This window comes from Rhodnius prolixus, unplaced genomic scaffold (assembly GCF_049639745.1).
Source record: "Rhodnius prolixus isolate KJV_2025 unplaced genomic scaffold, Rpr scaffold_1, whole genome shotgun sequence".
In the NCBI taxonomy this organism is placed as follows: domain Eukaryota; kingdom Metazoa; phylum Arthropoda; class Insecta; order Hemiptera; family Reduviidae; genus Rhodnius; species Rhodnius prolixus.
The window spans coordinates 8,137,235-8,153,697 of NW_027411581.1; the positions used below are offsets into that span (position 1 = coordinate 8,137,235).

Genomic DNA, 16,463 nt, shown 5'->3' on the forward strand with positions numbered 1-16,463 from the left:
TTTTTTGTTCTGCAAAGTTGGTAGCCCTAAGTGGAAAGGAGGATGATAAAACGGCGGAGTGGAAATAACAAAGAAAGATAGAAAGAAAGCCGGATTGAATAAAGAAAGATTTATTTGCTGGTTGCCAGCCAAGTGGACCCGGAAAAGTAATCAAGAAGGCCTGCTGCTGCTGCTGCTGCTGCGGTGTGTCGTCCTTTTCGCCAGCTAAACACTGATGACGACTTCCTCTCCATTACTAACAACCCCCCCTTCCTACTCACGCTCAAAAATTATTCTTTTCGGAAGTGAAAAAGGGAAAAAAAGAGGAAATACAGTCTTGACCAAAGAGGAAAGTAGATCACTAAGAGATTCTCTTAGTACCACTTGGTTTAAAAGGAAGTTCGCTTTACTGCATTGAAACATGCAGAAGAAGGAAATTTGATGGTTTAAAAAAAAATAATAATAATAAAAAAACAAATGTCTAATAAGTCAACATATAACCGCTAATATTAACATCAATTTTATTTTATACTTCTAAAAAAAGAACCCCTTAATTTTTTATTTTTTTTAAATTGCAAAGAAAGTTATTAGAGTTATCGTTGATCATTCTTTTTGGTGACTGATTCATAGTTTCAATGGGATTGAAAAAATAACTGCCATTTCAGTCTAGTAAAGTTTATTTTGCCGAGCTTTCGACCTAGGGACTAGGTCACATCTTCAGGGCTGTGGTACATATTTATAGTTTGTTAACAATGATTCTATTGAAATTGAATAGGTTCTACCAACTTATCCATAGAACCCAAAAAATATGCCTCACTACCATATGTACAACCACTCACAAACAAATTAAAAACATTACATATACACAAACTTACTACAAAAATACTTGTGACAATTGGCAACACTGACTCCCACACAACCTAACACATATTACACTTAGACCGATCACACTCAGTCCATGAACAGACAAGACAGAAGACACACCAACCCTGTAATGTAAAAGTATTACTTCCTAAACTAGGTAAATAATTTTTGTAAATTTTTGTTATACATATTCATTTCAATAGAATCATTGTTAACAAACTGTAAATATGTTCCACAGCCCTGAAGATGTCCTAGCCCCTAGGTCGAAAGCTCGGCAAAATAAACTTTACTAGACTGAAATGGCAGTTATTTTTTCAATCCCATTATTAGAGTTACTTCATCAAAGTACCAAGCCTCCATTTCCAATTATGTTACATAGCTACTTTGTCCACTCAGATCATTATTATTCAGAAACACACACAGTCATCATTTTAAAAAAATTGTTTAATTCATTTTGAGGAATTTTAAAAATTGATGTAGTCGCCAAAAACATATATTTCGAATTAAACTTTAAAATTTAATTTTGCAAATGAAAGTATAAATAAAAAAAAAATAGTATTAAATTATAAGGCCAAGAACGGAAATTTAACACAATACCGCAGTACATCTCAGCATTGCGGGTCGCGCCTTCAACCATTCAAACTACTAACCTCTATGTACTTACAAATTTGTAAGGGGCTGCTTATTTGTTTGTGAAATTACTTAAAAAATACGAAATAAATAATGCTGCAGAAATTTGGGGAAAATAACCATGCTGAATGGGCTCAGCCATATTTATTTTTCATGGATTTTTACATATTTGAGGAGAATGGCCAATAAAACGAGACTGACTTACTTCGAAAAAGTATGAAATAGAAAGAAAACAACTAAGCAATTCATTTTCAAATAATATTTTGATTTATTTATCGCTTAAAATTATTTGATATTTATACTTCCTTATCTACGATATTCTAGGCTTAGAATGAAGATTTTATTATATTATATAATGTGTTATGCATGTATACTATTGTATTATGCATGAATAGTATTGAGCTTAATTTATTGTAATTAATATAGTAGAGGGTTCGTAAGTAATTTAAGCTATTTCTAATTATGTTAGAAGTTGAGCATGATATCTTTTGTAAAAGAACATAAAAAGCATGCAATGTAAAATATTAGGGAGGACACTTCTTTTTTTTTATTGCACCATTTCTCATTCTAATTCCTTGTGTTTAGGGAAACGAGGATCTGATGTACGGTGAAGAGCCAGGATGGAAAGGTGTCAGTGGAGGCGGTGGGACTGCCCCCGCTGGCGGCGGACCTCTAGTTGGCAGCCGTTATTCACCAAGTCCACCTTTACCCTCGCACGCTTCAAGTAGTACCTCTACCAGTGAGTAGCAACCATCGATGTTGTTATTAAATCAACCACAACAACAACAATATGGCCGCGGCGATAATCATGATGGCGTAGTATTAGCATCGCCAAAACATCACCCATCTTATAACATATCTCCACCTCTCAGGGGTTCCATCATTCACTATAACTATTATCCAAATACGCGTATTGATTTGTACACGCACATGTGTGTATAAAAATGTTTATTACTAAAAAGATATAAATAAATAAAAGAAAAACAATTAAATTTAATTAAAAAAGAAAAAAAAAGGAATTGATAGAAATTAATTGTATAAAAAATAAATTAATTGGTCAATTATTAAATGATAAACAAGTATTTAATGAAAAATAAAGTAAAGAAGCCATATCGATAAGGTATATCGATATTAACAAGATTAGTTTCCTTTAATTATTACGATATCTTTAAAATTACACATAGTTACATGTGTAGTCCATAGAGAAAATAAAACTTACAATATTTGTACCTTTAAAATGATTATTGTACTTTTTAACGATCAATTTGTAGGTGCTGTAATTACTACTGTAATTAATCATAATTAAATAAAGGGCTAGTATACTTAAGGGTAATTCTAAGTTTAATTAATTTTGTTACAAGCACACTTGTATATTTTGTCATTGGTTGGTTTTATCTATACTTATTTCAGCATAGAGAGGTTTATTGTCTTAATTTTTCTTCGGTAATTTAGATCGTTATTACTTAATTAGTGTAAGAAAGAGGTAGAAAGTACATTCTGTTCACCAAATAGATTTACTATTAAGTTATTAATGTGAAACTTAAAATGTTATAATGACAGCCTACATTGTGGATGGAATATGTAGTGTTACAGGAAATTATAAAGTTGGAAAAAGTGGCTGTGAAAGGTAACTTAAAGGGTTGAAGCCCAGGTAGGATTCAGAACAATAGAAGCTGCCCAAATGTAAGGACAACAAGCACTGAGCATTCATTTCAGCCAATTCTTTCAGTAATAGTTTATATTTTAGTTTAACCTAGTTAGTTATTGTAATTTACGCTCGTTCCTAAGTTAGCGTTAACGCTAGCCATTAAACTCATAGTCAGTAATTCAGCCTTCCTAATCAAATCTAATTTCCGCTTATCTCTAAAAAATAATACCACTCAAATCCTCTGTTCGTGGCTCTACTCATCAACAGCTAACAACACAAATTAATCGATAATTTCTGGTCATTAACATTAGAACTACACGACTGGGAGTTAGTCAAGAAAGAAATGAGATGATGTGTTAAGCCTGGAATGGAAACATTGCACATGCAAGCTGCATCTGCATCAGCTATAACCTAAAAAAAAAAAAAAGGCAGAAGAAACAAGCATCCGATAGTGCAATAAAGGATATCCTGCAACCTTCTTAGATCATAAAATTTGTAGAGGAAACATGGTAGAAGAGAGAGAGGATTGCTTTATATTGAACGTGAACCCAATTTGGGGCTCCGGCTAAAAATAGAACAAAGTCGTATTAAATCTTCGTGAAAAAAAAATTGTATTAAAGAAGTCAGAAAATAAAATAAAGACAGTTGGTACCAATTTTGCTAAAATTAAACACATTCTTTACAGCAAGAACTTAGCTCAACAACGTTATTAACGTTATATCGATTTCTTTGAGAAAATAAATAAATAACAAACCAGTTTATAATAAAGTTTCTATCTGCAGCAAGATTTATCGGTTAGTAAGCGTATTGAAAGAGAACGCTAACACAGATATTAAATTTTACTTGATTTATTTACAGCATCCGAATATTGACAGGAATAAAAATCTCCTGCGAACTTCTCACATGGCTTTTTCTAAATAAAAATCGTAGGCGCCATTTGCGGGGGAAAAACTCTTCGATTAGGTAGCACTTCCGGTCGGATAATTTTCATCAAATTTGGAAATTTAACCTCAAATTTGGAAATTTAACCTCAAATTTGATTCTAATGCTATAAAGTGGTAAGCCAGTAAAATGGGCAACAATGGCTCTTTAGAGGGAAGACCAAACTACCAGAGGCACCAAGTGCTCTTCGACCAATTGTGTTGTCCAACATTACGTGAACTTATAGATGATCAACCTTTGTACTAACGAACAGTTTTAATAAAACAAAATCAAAACAAAAATACTACTTTAAAATCTCCCATTTTAAATTAATTTAATTTTTAAAAAACCAAAACTTTTTAATTAATCGCTGGCTCATTATATAATTGTGCTTGTAATAATAATGATTACAAACTAATTAGATGTACCTACGTAATAGAGAACTGTACATAAATCCTTTGAATATACTGAAGAGAGAGACTGTCTGATCACCAAGTACATACACACGTGCTATTGATATTAATTAATAAATCTAAATCATCTTAAATTAAACTTATACACTAATTAAGCAAATGAGTACTTTAATTATTATTAAACAATAAGAAATAATTATTGATTTTTTAATTATATCTATTCAACTTTATGTTTATTCCTCCATATTATTTAAAAAAAAAATCGAAAAAAAAAGTTTTCTAATTATTAAATACTTCGATTGTTAGCAATTAATAGATTAATCAAGACTAAGAATGATTACTAATTTAAATAAAAGTATCTTCCCTTAAATTATAAGTAGTTTTGGCCAATAAAATAAAAACTTGGCAGGAAAAATGTTTTAGCTAATCTTTTAAAGAAGTGATTTCTTAATTTCCTGTAAATATAAATCAAAACTTCTATGTGAAAAGTTCTTCAAGAGACAAGACCTTTCCAAGCAATATGCAGCAACAATCTAAAGCTTTTGCGCTCTTCTAAAGAAATCAAGAAGTCATTCTTGTGGTACCAAAAAAATTTGAAATCATGTCAAAGTCACGTATTTGAATTATACTTCCTCTGGTGAAAATGTGGTTAGGTTGGTATTACTGGATAATACCTCTGATTTTATCCGTCACAGAACGCATGTTTGAGGGTCGTTTGAAAAGTCCGTGCAAAGTCAGAGAGATAGCACTACTGGCGCGTATCGAGGTTATGTTTAGTTAGTAGCATCTCTTGGAAGAACACACACCAAGTTTCAACCAGATCGGTCTATTTCTTTGTGTTTGGCATTCGTTTGAATCTAAGAAGTCAAGTGATTTTCAAAAAATGGACGAAAAAGAATTTCGTGTGTTGATTAAACACTACTTTATGAAAGGCAAAACGCCTCAGGAGACTAAAGAGAAGCTTGATAAACATTATGGTGACTCTGCACCTTCGATTAGAACAGTTTATAAGTGGTTTCAAAATTTTCAGAGTGGCCATATGGGCACAAGTGACGCTGAACGTTCTGGACGCCCTGTTGAGGTTACTACTCCAGAAATCATTGATAAAATCCATGATATGGTGATGGATGACAGAAGAGTGAAGGTGCGTGAGATTGCTAGTGCTGCTGTGGGCATCTCGAATGAACGGGTACATAATATTTTGCATCAACATTTGGACATGACAAAGCTATCCGCAAGATGGGTGCCGCGATTGCTCACGCTTGACCAAAAACGAAATCGTGTGAAGTGTTGCAAGGACGGTTTGCAGCTGTTCCAGAAGAATCCGCAGGACTTTAAGCGTCGTTTCGTCACTGTGGATGAAACATGGATACATCACTACACTCCTGAGACCAAAGAACAATCTAAACAATGGGTTACCAAGGGGGGAATCTGCGCCAAAAAAGGCGAAGACCGTTCCTCCGGCCGGAAAGATTATGGCGACTGTCTTTTGGAATTCGCAAGGAATAATCCTCATCGACTATCTGGAAAAGGGTAAAACTATTACAGGTGCATATTATTCATCGTTATTGGACCGTTTGAAAACCGAGCTGCAAGAAAAACGCCCACGATTGGCCCACAAAAAAGTCCTTTTCCATCACGACAACGCACCAGCTCACACCTCAGCAGTTGTGGTTCGCAAAATTAATGGAAATAGGGTTCCAACTCGTTTCACATCCCCTCTATTCTCCAGACTTGGCTCCCTCGGACTACTATTTGTTCCCCAATATGAAGAAATGGCTGGCGGGAAAAAGATTTTATTCAAACGAGGAGGTGATTGCAGAAACGAATGGCTATTTTTCAGACTTGGACAAATCCTATTATTCGGAAGGGATCAACAAACTAGAGCAGCGTTGGACGAAGTGTATAAGCCTAAAAGGAGACTATGTTGAAAAATAAAAAAGGTTTACCCCAAAAAATTAGGTAGTTTTTATTTTTGCACGGACTTTTCAAATGACCCTCGTACTTGCTTGCTTTCACATTTTCATCCATCAACAGAGATAAATTGGTTTGGTGAAGAAGATTTTCGACTTCAATTATGTTTTTATAAATTTAATTATTAAGAAAGAATTTTTTTAGTGTACTACTAGAGTGGCAGACTGAAAGGGTGGAAGTCGAAATCAATGCACAAAACTGAAAAATTTATCTCTAGTGATGGATGAAAGCCCGAAACAGGTCAAGATACAATCATGGATGCATGTAACAGTCAAAATCACGCGAGATACTTCCTCTGGTGTACGTATTTGTAGCTGACTTTTTTATTTTTTATGGAGTTTAATTAAAAACTATATTTTTAAATTTTGTAAAAAAAAAAATGAAATTTAATTGAAATTTTCTATTTAGAACTTGTCGAGATTTATACTACTTCCGATACTTATTAAGAAAAACACTAAATTTCAACTAGTTAATTCAAAAATACTACGATTTTTTACTTAAAAATATGGATTCTGGCATAATTTAATGCAGTTAAAATTCATTCATTCATTAAAATAAAATAACGAAAACTCTGAAATATACTAAGGTAAACGTTTTGATTGTAATTGCATTCAAACGTGATTAACTTTTTTTTTTCCAGTTCAGTTCATTCATAAATTCTCAAAATAAATTTAAATAGACAAACTATAATGTGAACTTAAGATTAAGATGAGAATATTTCAAAGAGAAAAGAAAAAAATAAAATTGTACAGGAATACAACTTAGAATAAATAAAAACTACAAAGTCTGGACTCTTACGAAGGTGTTTAACCGGAAGTAAGTTTTTTTTTTCACAGAAAACCACTCTCGCGTAAAAATTAAGAAAAAAAACTTTCATTCATAATTTAGAAAAAGAACTTTGATTATCCCATCATCCCCGCAATTTTTTTCCCTCTCAAATCCCGGCACCATTCCCACTGGAATGCAACTAAAACGATTCCAAGATGGTTTAATTGTGTTTAAATGATATAAAAAAAAAGATTATTATAATTTATAACAAATCTGTGTAATATATAAAAATTTATGGAATATTAATTAAAATTAAAAATTACGCAATATAACACCTGTAAAGACGTAATTAATTAAATAAAATCAATTTTTTTTAATTCAGGAATTTTTTGTTTTTTCAATTCTTTTCCTTACGGATATCAAAACCTCACCTGCTTAGGATTGTCGAAGTTCTAACTATTAGAAGAAGTTGAGAGAAAAATCGAAAATGTTCTTAGTGAGCATGCGCACTATTTGTTCATTTTTTTCTAAGTTGTATTTCTAATCTCGAAAGAATGTACAATTTATTAATTTAAAATAACAAATATCAAAGAAATCTAGTTAATTGGTAAATACTGTAGATATTAAACTATTAATTAATTAACAAAGAAGCCAGCAAAGAAGTAAAATATTTCAAGATAAATCAAGTTTGGGATTATTCCCATTTTTACGAGAATCCGCAGAATAATATTCTGGACATATTATTTAAGAAATAGGCATTATTAAGTAATATATATTGAAGCATTTCCCTTAAGCAGTTAAAAATAATCAAGAAAATGTCTGTCTGAGATAAATGCTAAGCATATTTATTCAGGGACTGATTACAGCTGATCAGAAACAAATCACGATTAATTTAAAAGAAAAAAAGAAAAAAAAAAACTAGATCTCTCTTTAATAAAAATGTTCAAGCTTTTACAAAGTTAAACTTCATTCAGCAAAGTTGTATTCCCGGTAGATCAATATTAACCAAAACGTTTTGGAGGTTTCGAGTTACTGTTTATCACAAAAACACAGCTCATAGAGAGAGAGAAATTTGCAATAACTTCCTCTTTTTTTTTTTCGTCTTCTTTGGATCTTAAAACATGAACTTCCGGTAAAACTAAATCCTTTACTTTCATTAAGCTTCGATTTATTGAAAGAAAAAAAAAATTTAATTCCTACTAAGATTGACTGTTTAAAACCATCAGGTTTGGACATTGGAGTAAAGCCTTAACCAATTTCCACCTCTTCACTTAATTTTCACACATTTTCCCACGAATTTTCCTACATTCCCTTGCTTACAAATTATAGAGACAATCGTTGAAGCCATTTTCCAGAAAAATATCAAAAGACTGAAAAAATCAGCGAATAAAATGGAATTTTCAACAACATAATCAACCCTTCTTAAAATTATTCAAGTGTTATGGAGCCATACATCACACTAAATGGCCCTACAGAGAGAAGTCCGCCAGCTCTGCCTTTCAGGAGAGCCCTTCATAGAAAAAAAAAAAAAGGGTCCAAATAAATTTTGTGATCTTGTCTGCAATCAATCCGGTAAAACAGGAAATCAAAACTGGGAATCCTTCACTTACTACCCGATTTAATCTCACAAACAGCCCGCTCTTGAAATTTAATAAATATTTTATATTGGACCTCCACAATAGCCGTGCGGTTAGAGGCAAAGCTCAGCTAGCTGTATTGTGGTATTCGGTTCGATTACCAGGCTTTGCCATTCGGTGTAATAATTGTGAGATATTTAAGTAAGGCAAGTTTAGTTTAAGAGGCTTCCGCCCACGAGAGAAACCTGAACGGTAGTTCGACTTGAAAGCGTGTCTTTCAAAAAAAAGCATTACTTTTACATTCTACCAATCGAAGAAACCATAGTAAGGGAAAATTTAAAGAAATTACTGTGAAAAGAATTGCTCTTTTAATTTTCCAATTGTTACCCTATCATTGCACTTGGCTATTTATCTATTCCTCAAATGTAACTTTACCTCGTAGCCGATAAAAAAAATAAAGCAAACATTTTTAAAATAAATGATTTTCAAGATAATCAAGCTATATTTTCTCCAAATTCAAAATTGAAAACTTAAATTTTTATCAATTTACAACGAAGATAATAAAAAATAAAACCATGAAATTCGGTTAAAATATCACTTCTGAGGTGAAAAATGGAACTCAATTCAACAACGTGGTACTTCCGATTTGTTTGATTTTTTGCGAGTTATTTACAAATTTTAAACAAAAATTAAATGGAGCCGTTTTTGAGGGGAGCAAAAAAAAAGTGGGGGGGGGGAACGACAATCAGTAAAATTGAACTTCCGGTCCCTTGATTGTGCCCAAACGAAATGTAAAGTTACAAAACTTATTATTTTTTTTCAGTGATTGTACACATTCAATGAACACTAACCTAGACAGACAATCCAAAAAGGAGCACTATTTGTGGCCCAGTTGGCCATAAAAAAGTGTACTAACCAATAAAATGACAGCAATACACCCACGCACCCTCAAAAAGGAAAAGAAAAAAAGTTAAAAGAAAGAATTATTCCATATCCAATGATGACAAAAGGTCAGATATATTTTTATGTTTTTGTTTACAAAGTTCTGGTTGCCAACAGCCAAATAAAAGAACCGAACACTTTAGTTACATCGTAAATAAATATCTATCCTTGAAAATCAATAAGAGGATAGATAAAAAATAAATTATTTCTTTCCTAGAGAATTTATTCTAACATATTTTTCCAATTGGAATATGGAAAAAATGGAAATAAGAAATGTTTCAAAATGGAAACTCACTCTATTTTCTTTTACAGCAATAATTATACCTTAATTGGGATACTTACTCCCACAACATTGGATTTGGCCAATCAGTTTAATTACCCTTCATCCCCCTGGGTAGGATAATAGGTCTGCCATAAATTACAGGAAGGGGGGAAAAAGAAATACGGTCACTGCAGTTGGGAAAATTGCACGTAACTTGGCCAGCACCACAGGGGTATAATAAACAGCGGAAATCCTGTTGTTCTTAATATTAGAGTTAATCTATCGCCGCCTTCAGAAAGCTTAAAATTTTCTGGAAAAGCGCTTCAAATACTCGTAAAACAAAAAGAAAATTTAATGTATTTTCAAAAAAGCACTAAGCCCACAAAATCTAATGAAAATTACGTACCCGGTACCCTTTTTCTGCATAAAATAACAGGAGAAAAAAGAAATAACATTCAGCTAAAAATTTTAACTTTAGGTTAAGGAGATTTCCTACAAGTTTTTGTATCGTAACTTTTCCGCACAGCTCTTAATATTACTGTTGACAGTATCGCAAGTCTGTGGGAATGGTAATTTTTGTTCTCTAGAACAGAGGTGGTGGTCCAAAGTAAGGCCCCCCGCCCCGAAGGCCACAAAAAAGAAAAGTCCTTTGTGCTCTAATTAATTACGTCACTGCGATAAAAAAAAACAAAAAACACAGTCTTTTGTTTTGTTTTTAACTTTTGTTCTTGTGACAGCTTGAAAGAATATTAGTTGAATTGTAATGGATGGTAAATTCTTTATTTAAATTCAAAGTTTGGTACCGTTTTTACTATTTTTTTTATTAGCTAGTCTATTTACTAGGTTTATAGTAAGCTAATTTGACCCCCAAGAGAGCTTACCACAGTCTAAAAGTGGCTCGCTAAATCAAGAAACGATTGCTACAAAGATAGGTACACCTGCTTTACGCAGAAGTAAAAAACAAGACTTTTTCCTAAAAACTCCCTCAAAATCCATTTTCCAGAAGAAAATTCAACAAATAAAAGTGATAAGCCTTTTATTCTGTTCTACAATAGACAGACAAAAATTTAAAAGAAAATTGTTGAAGCAGTTTTCATGAAAAAGGTTACACATACTACATTCCCCAAAGTACTTCTATTCTTTAAGTACTAATTCGTAAATTTTCTTTCGACTCCTAATATTTTAATTATAAAAAGCAGTAAACACGATGGTCCATTTTCTTATCGACTACCTTACAGACCATACGCTACAACCCTTTTTTTTTTTTTTTTGGAAGGAGCTTCGGGTGGTCTTCAAAGATTGTATTTCTTGTGGCAACTTTGACAAGAAAGTGACAACCAATTGTTTGGCTAAAGCTCAACGCTTAACGTAATGTCGATGTACTGTAAACTTTGCCTAATAAACGGAAAAGGAAGCTTTAAAATAATAATAATACAGTCAGTCAGTCAGTCTTATTTTGGGTTAGTAGAGTTGGGAATTAAAAAGTGTCAATGGGTCAAGTGTCAAACGAAATTTCAAGTATCAATTTAACTAAATACCATTTTTTCAGATTAGTTCACCAAAATCGCATTTCTCTAAAGACTCGCTTCCTATAATACGTAGCATATCAGAAAAAAAAGGAAATGTATCGATCAATTTCAATTTAAATTCGTCATACGTACCATGTACGAGTAATATCACTGGAAGGACTCTAAAAAGATTTATCCTTTAAAAGGAAGTAAAGATGCAAACTTTCTTTACTAGAAGATAAACTTAAAAAGGAAAATACTTCCGAACAAAAGTTAAGGCTATTTGCATTTCCTATATCCTGTACCCACCCCTTAGAAAAACCAAGTTCCTGTTCTATCCTTGGTGGAATCGTGAAAATTTGCTTCCGCTACAACCATTAATCATGTTAAAGTTAGGAAAAAAAAAAAAAAATTAAACATAATCTATCTTGCTCACTTTTACTAACTACAATTTTACAAATAATAAAATTGGGTCCGTTCAAAACTTTTTGATGAGCAAGTTGTCATAGCAACGATGTAATTTTAACAGGAAACGGGGAACTCCTCTTAATTGCGTTTATTACATTTTTCCGTGTAAAGGTAGATTGGTGAGTTATAAAAACGCTCCAAAACTTAACTGCATTACTGGAGATCGATTTTTTAAAAAAAAAAAAATACTCGGAGCACACTACGGAGATTAACTATTTTACGATCAGTAAGGCACTGCATTCCTACAGGAGGATTAAGAGAGTAGCTAAAAATGAAAATATTTTCATAAATAAGTGTAACGGATAAAAAAGAAAATAAGAGAAAAGTTTAGTAGAGGTTACAAAGTTTCGAGTTTTTCTCTTTAAAAAGGCGTGTTCAGTTATTCCTGATTGAAAAACAAGCTAATAAATCATGGCTGACTAGAGGCCCTAAGGGCCAACTCTGCTGTTTTAATCCAGAGTAGAGAGTGGAGAACTACCCGGTGAATGTGTGGGTGTAGGGCTGCTACAGGCAACAGATTAGCCACACCACTACGCTGGATGTGGGGAATACTAGAAAACTACACTAGGTCGCCGCCGCCAGAGAGAGTTAAGTATTTGTTTCACTCGCCCCCGCTCAACCTTATAACCAAAGGAAAAACAAAACAAAGTTCTGGCGCGAACCAACACTTAGAACTTCCTTTTTTTACACAGATTACGTAATCAAAATGTTTAGAATCTGTTTTTAAAAAAATTGGGCAAGAATAATGTACTTAGTGAATAAGAAAATTAATTTATAAAAAGTTAAAAATGGAAAATGAAGGCTTCTCTTGAACCCCCATACGAGACTTAAACGAACCGAACTAAACAAACGATACAAACTTCTAGTCAGACTACTTGACAAACGACGACTCTATACAGCTCTTCTCACACCAATATGGACTCGAACTTTAAGGAACATCTAAAAAAATCCAACATCAATAGACTGCAAAAATACTCCACCGCATAGTAAGACGCTTCATTTTAAATGTTAGCAACCACACAATACTTACAGATCTCCAAATTCCACTCATCTCCGAACGTGCCAAAATTCGATATAAAAATTTTCACCAAAAACTCTCACTTCATCCCAACCCTTTAGCTACAAACTTTCTTCAACTACGCTACCCTCCAATCCTCGAAGACGGCTGAGGTGCAGTTGGCCCCGTGACCAACTGGGTGACTAATGGCGGCCATCACTGGATGACCGTCATTCGCGTCTGCCACGTTACTGTATACATACATTTATCTCATTTACTTATTGTACCCTGCAGGTACAGGTGTAAATTTCAATAACAGGATATTTAAAAAAAAAAAAAAAAATGGAATAGATTAGTTCAAATGGTTGGATTTAACTGCGCAGATCCTGGGTGTTCCAAACCCTAGCTTACTCCAGCCTGTAGCTTACTGATCGGTGCCTGTAACGAGACTACGTGCCACTGATCTCAGACATTGAGAAGCACCTTTAATTTAAAATCAAGATAAACAATCAAAACAAACAAATCAGCTGTTTCCGGTACAGATCTAATTTTGTAATACACGTAAAATTTACATCAGTGATTAGCTTCCCCCCTTCCTCACCTTTACCCACAATCTGTGTCTTACCACTAATTAACAGCAACAATTAATATTATACAAGATCGCTGTCATAAAATATGATTGCCAAACGAAAGATGACAGATAGTAACTACGATGATATCCTCTAGTATCTTAAAACCTTTCAAACCCTAATGTGAGACCTATAACACACATTTTGCCCACGTTTAATTTAATGCCTTTGGCCGCTGGATAGAAAGTTACACAGATAACGCGAAAAAATACCTTTTTGTAGAGTAAGTATTTCCGGTTCACAAATAATATTCTTCCTACTTTTGGAATTTTGGTTAGACAGTGTTAGGACCGTACAATATGCAAAATAACTTTACCCCCCAAAAAATAATAAAAAGCGCTTTCCTCCCTCTCACTGAAATACACAAAAAGTTATTCTTCTTCTTCTTTTTCTTGCTTGGCACTACAGTCCATGAAGGGACCTGGGCCGCTTCAATAATCTTGTGCCATTCATCTCTCTCTCGCTTGAGCCGCTCTTCTCCATCTTCTCACGCCCAAATCTCTTAGATTCTGCTCAACATTGTCCAGCCATCTCACCCGGGGCATCCCTCTCCTTCTAGCCCCCCTCCTGGAGGTCCAAGAAAGAGTTTATTGGCTATTCTTTCCACCCCCCATTCGTTCCAAGTTACCTAACCATCTATTCTTCCTTACTTGATAAGGCCAACTAGGTCCTGATCACCATAAAGATCACTGACTTCCTTGTTGGTCCTTATCCTCCATCTGTCCCCTTGTTACGAATCCTCAATTAAAAAGTTATTATCATTTCTAAATAACTCACATAGTGCTTCCGGTTTTTTTTGGCATGTCTACACTTGTAATATATATTAAAATAGAACTCTTTCATGTCATCCTTTTCTGCCAAAAAAATTTCCCCCCTCTTCTATTTACATAAAAATTAAAATAAATAAATTTTTATATAAAATCAAAGTGAGTGCCTAAAAATATTTGCAATCTAAACAATAATTTAAAAAAATTATATTAAATGGAAAGAAAAACTTGGCCAAATATGGGCCATATTTTAAAAATTGAAACTATTAAAATGAAAAAAATTTAATTGAAAATAAAATAAATAAAAGATGGATTCTTATTTTTAAAAAATCTTTTGCTTGTTCCTCAAATTTCTAATTGAAATTTATCATTAGGGAAAACCTTCTGTCCATATCTTTGTTATAATGATTAATAAATTACGTGAGTAAAAAAAATGTGTATATCTTTCTATTTTACCCTGACAAGCCCTTATTGCTAAAAGATTTTATTTAAAAGGTGCATCATCTCACGTGCAATTGGATAAAGTAGCATCTATACGAAGTTGGTGACGGGAAGTAAGTTAAGTACGTTTTAATGAGAATGCAAAGCTAGTAAGCACTTCCGGGACAGTCATTTCCCCTAAACTCGGAATTTTGGCTGCTGATTGGCAGGAAAAATATTAGAAGGGCATTTTTGGAGTGAAGTGTACCATTTCTACTTCTTTCTATGAAGTGCCTTTGCCATTAGTAAGCACTTCTGGGAAAGTCATTTACCCCAACTCAAAATTTTGGCTGCTGATTGCCAGCAAAAATATTAGAAGGGCACTTTTGAAGTGAAGTGTACCATGTCTACTTCTTTCTATGAAATGGCCTTAATCGAATTTTCTAATAGCAATTTCCAAATAAAATGTTATGATAAGTGTAAAGAAAATGGTCAAAAAACATTCATGAAAAGTGTCAAACAAGTAAAAATGACAATAATAATCACGTGATAGGGAAGGGATTAGCTATGAGGTTAGCATACTGGACCCCCCACGCGGAGGTCCCGGGTTCGAATCCAGCAGCTGACCCTTAGATTTTCTCTTCCTAGGAGCTTCTTACAGCTCACTGTCCGGTGATGGACAGTGTTGTCTGTAACGAGAGAACACTGTCCGGAGGCCGGCAGTGCACTGGAAAAAGCTCCGGGCGCTAATAACCTCAGCTGTTGATGCGCCAAAAAAAAATCACGTGATCATGGTACTTCCGGTAATGGAACTTTCATCGCTAAGACACGTTACGGGTCCTATGGGAGCTTCACAAACGAAATATATATACAAGTTTTTGATTTTTTGAAACTTTCTACGACTCGGAGAACTCAGGTTCGAATCTAGCTGCTGGCACTAAGCTTTTTTTTTCTTTTTTTTTAAATTCCTAAGAACTTCTAAACAGCTCCACTGTTCGGTGAGAGACAGTGTTGACTGTAACGAGAGAACACCATCCAGAAGCAGCCAAAGCACTAAAAATAAAAATAAAAAAGCTCCAGGTGCCAATATAAACTCAGATATTGACGCGCCTTAAATAAAATAAAAAAAAATTAACTGTGAAAGATCAAAGCCCTGTCTGTATCTTTTTACTTCAAGCGAACAATGAAATTTTTGTTGTTGTAAGGTTCGTAGTTTAAATGATCAAAACAAGTATTTCTGGTGAAATGATGAGAAATAATGGGTAAAACAGATAAAAGTAATCTTCTAACTGGCGGTACATCAAAAGCAAGCCAGAAATTTTAGACACAAAAGAAGGCTGTGAAACAGAGTGGGAAGGGAAACACCGTATAGAATTTCCAAAAACTTGATTAAAATGCAAAAAAAAGTTAAAAATAAAATGTATACATAAAAATAAAAAGTACAAACTCTCTAAACACAAAAGAATTAAATGAAAAAATAAAAATATCCAAATACAGACGCACAAACAAAACGACAAACTAACGTAAAAATATATCAATGGAAAAGTTTTGAATTCTTATCAGCTTGGCCCACATCACTGAATTCTAGAAAGGGCCAAGTTACAGTTTATTTTTAATATTTATTTTTTTGTTTTTTGTTTTTATCAGAGAACAATTTTTATATACTATATAGTACATGCAACAGGGCAACCAACAA

At 33.4% G+C, this 16,463-nt stretch overlaps 2 protein-coding genes across 6 annotated transcripts in view; one reads left to right on the forward strand and one right to left on the reverse strand.

Moving 5' to 3' along the window:
• Positions 1-12,886, forward strand: part of LOC141453827 (uncharacterized) — a 129,393-nt gene extending 116,507 nt beyond the window's left edge. The window contains exon 6 of one of the 2 annotated variants that reach the window (XM_074127492.1): positions 2,059-2,219. In XM_074127492.1, the coding sequence (XP_073983593.1) occupies positions 2,059-2,074 (16 nt within the window). In that variant the 3' untranslated portion in view covers positions 2,075-2,219. Of the gene's footprint in view, positions 1-2,058 lie in introns of both variants that reach the window. The other variant, XM_074127482.1, reaches the window with a different exon arrangement.
• Positions 1-16,463, reverse strand: part of LOC141453811 (midasin) — a 222,663-nt gene that overhangs the window by 180,283 nt on the left and 25,917 nt on the right. The gene's annotated exons all lie outside the window — the stretch shown is intronic.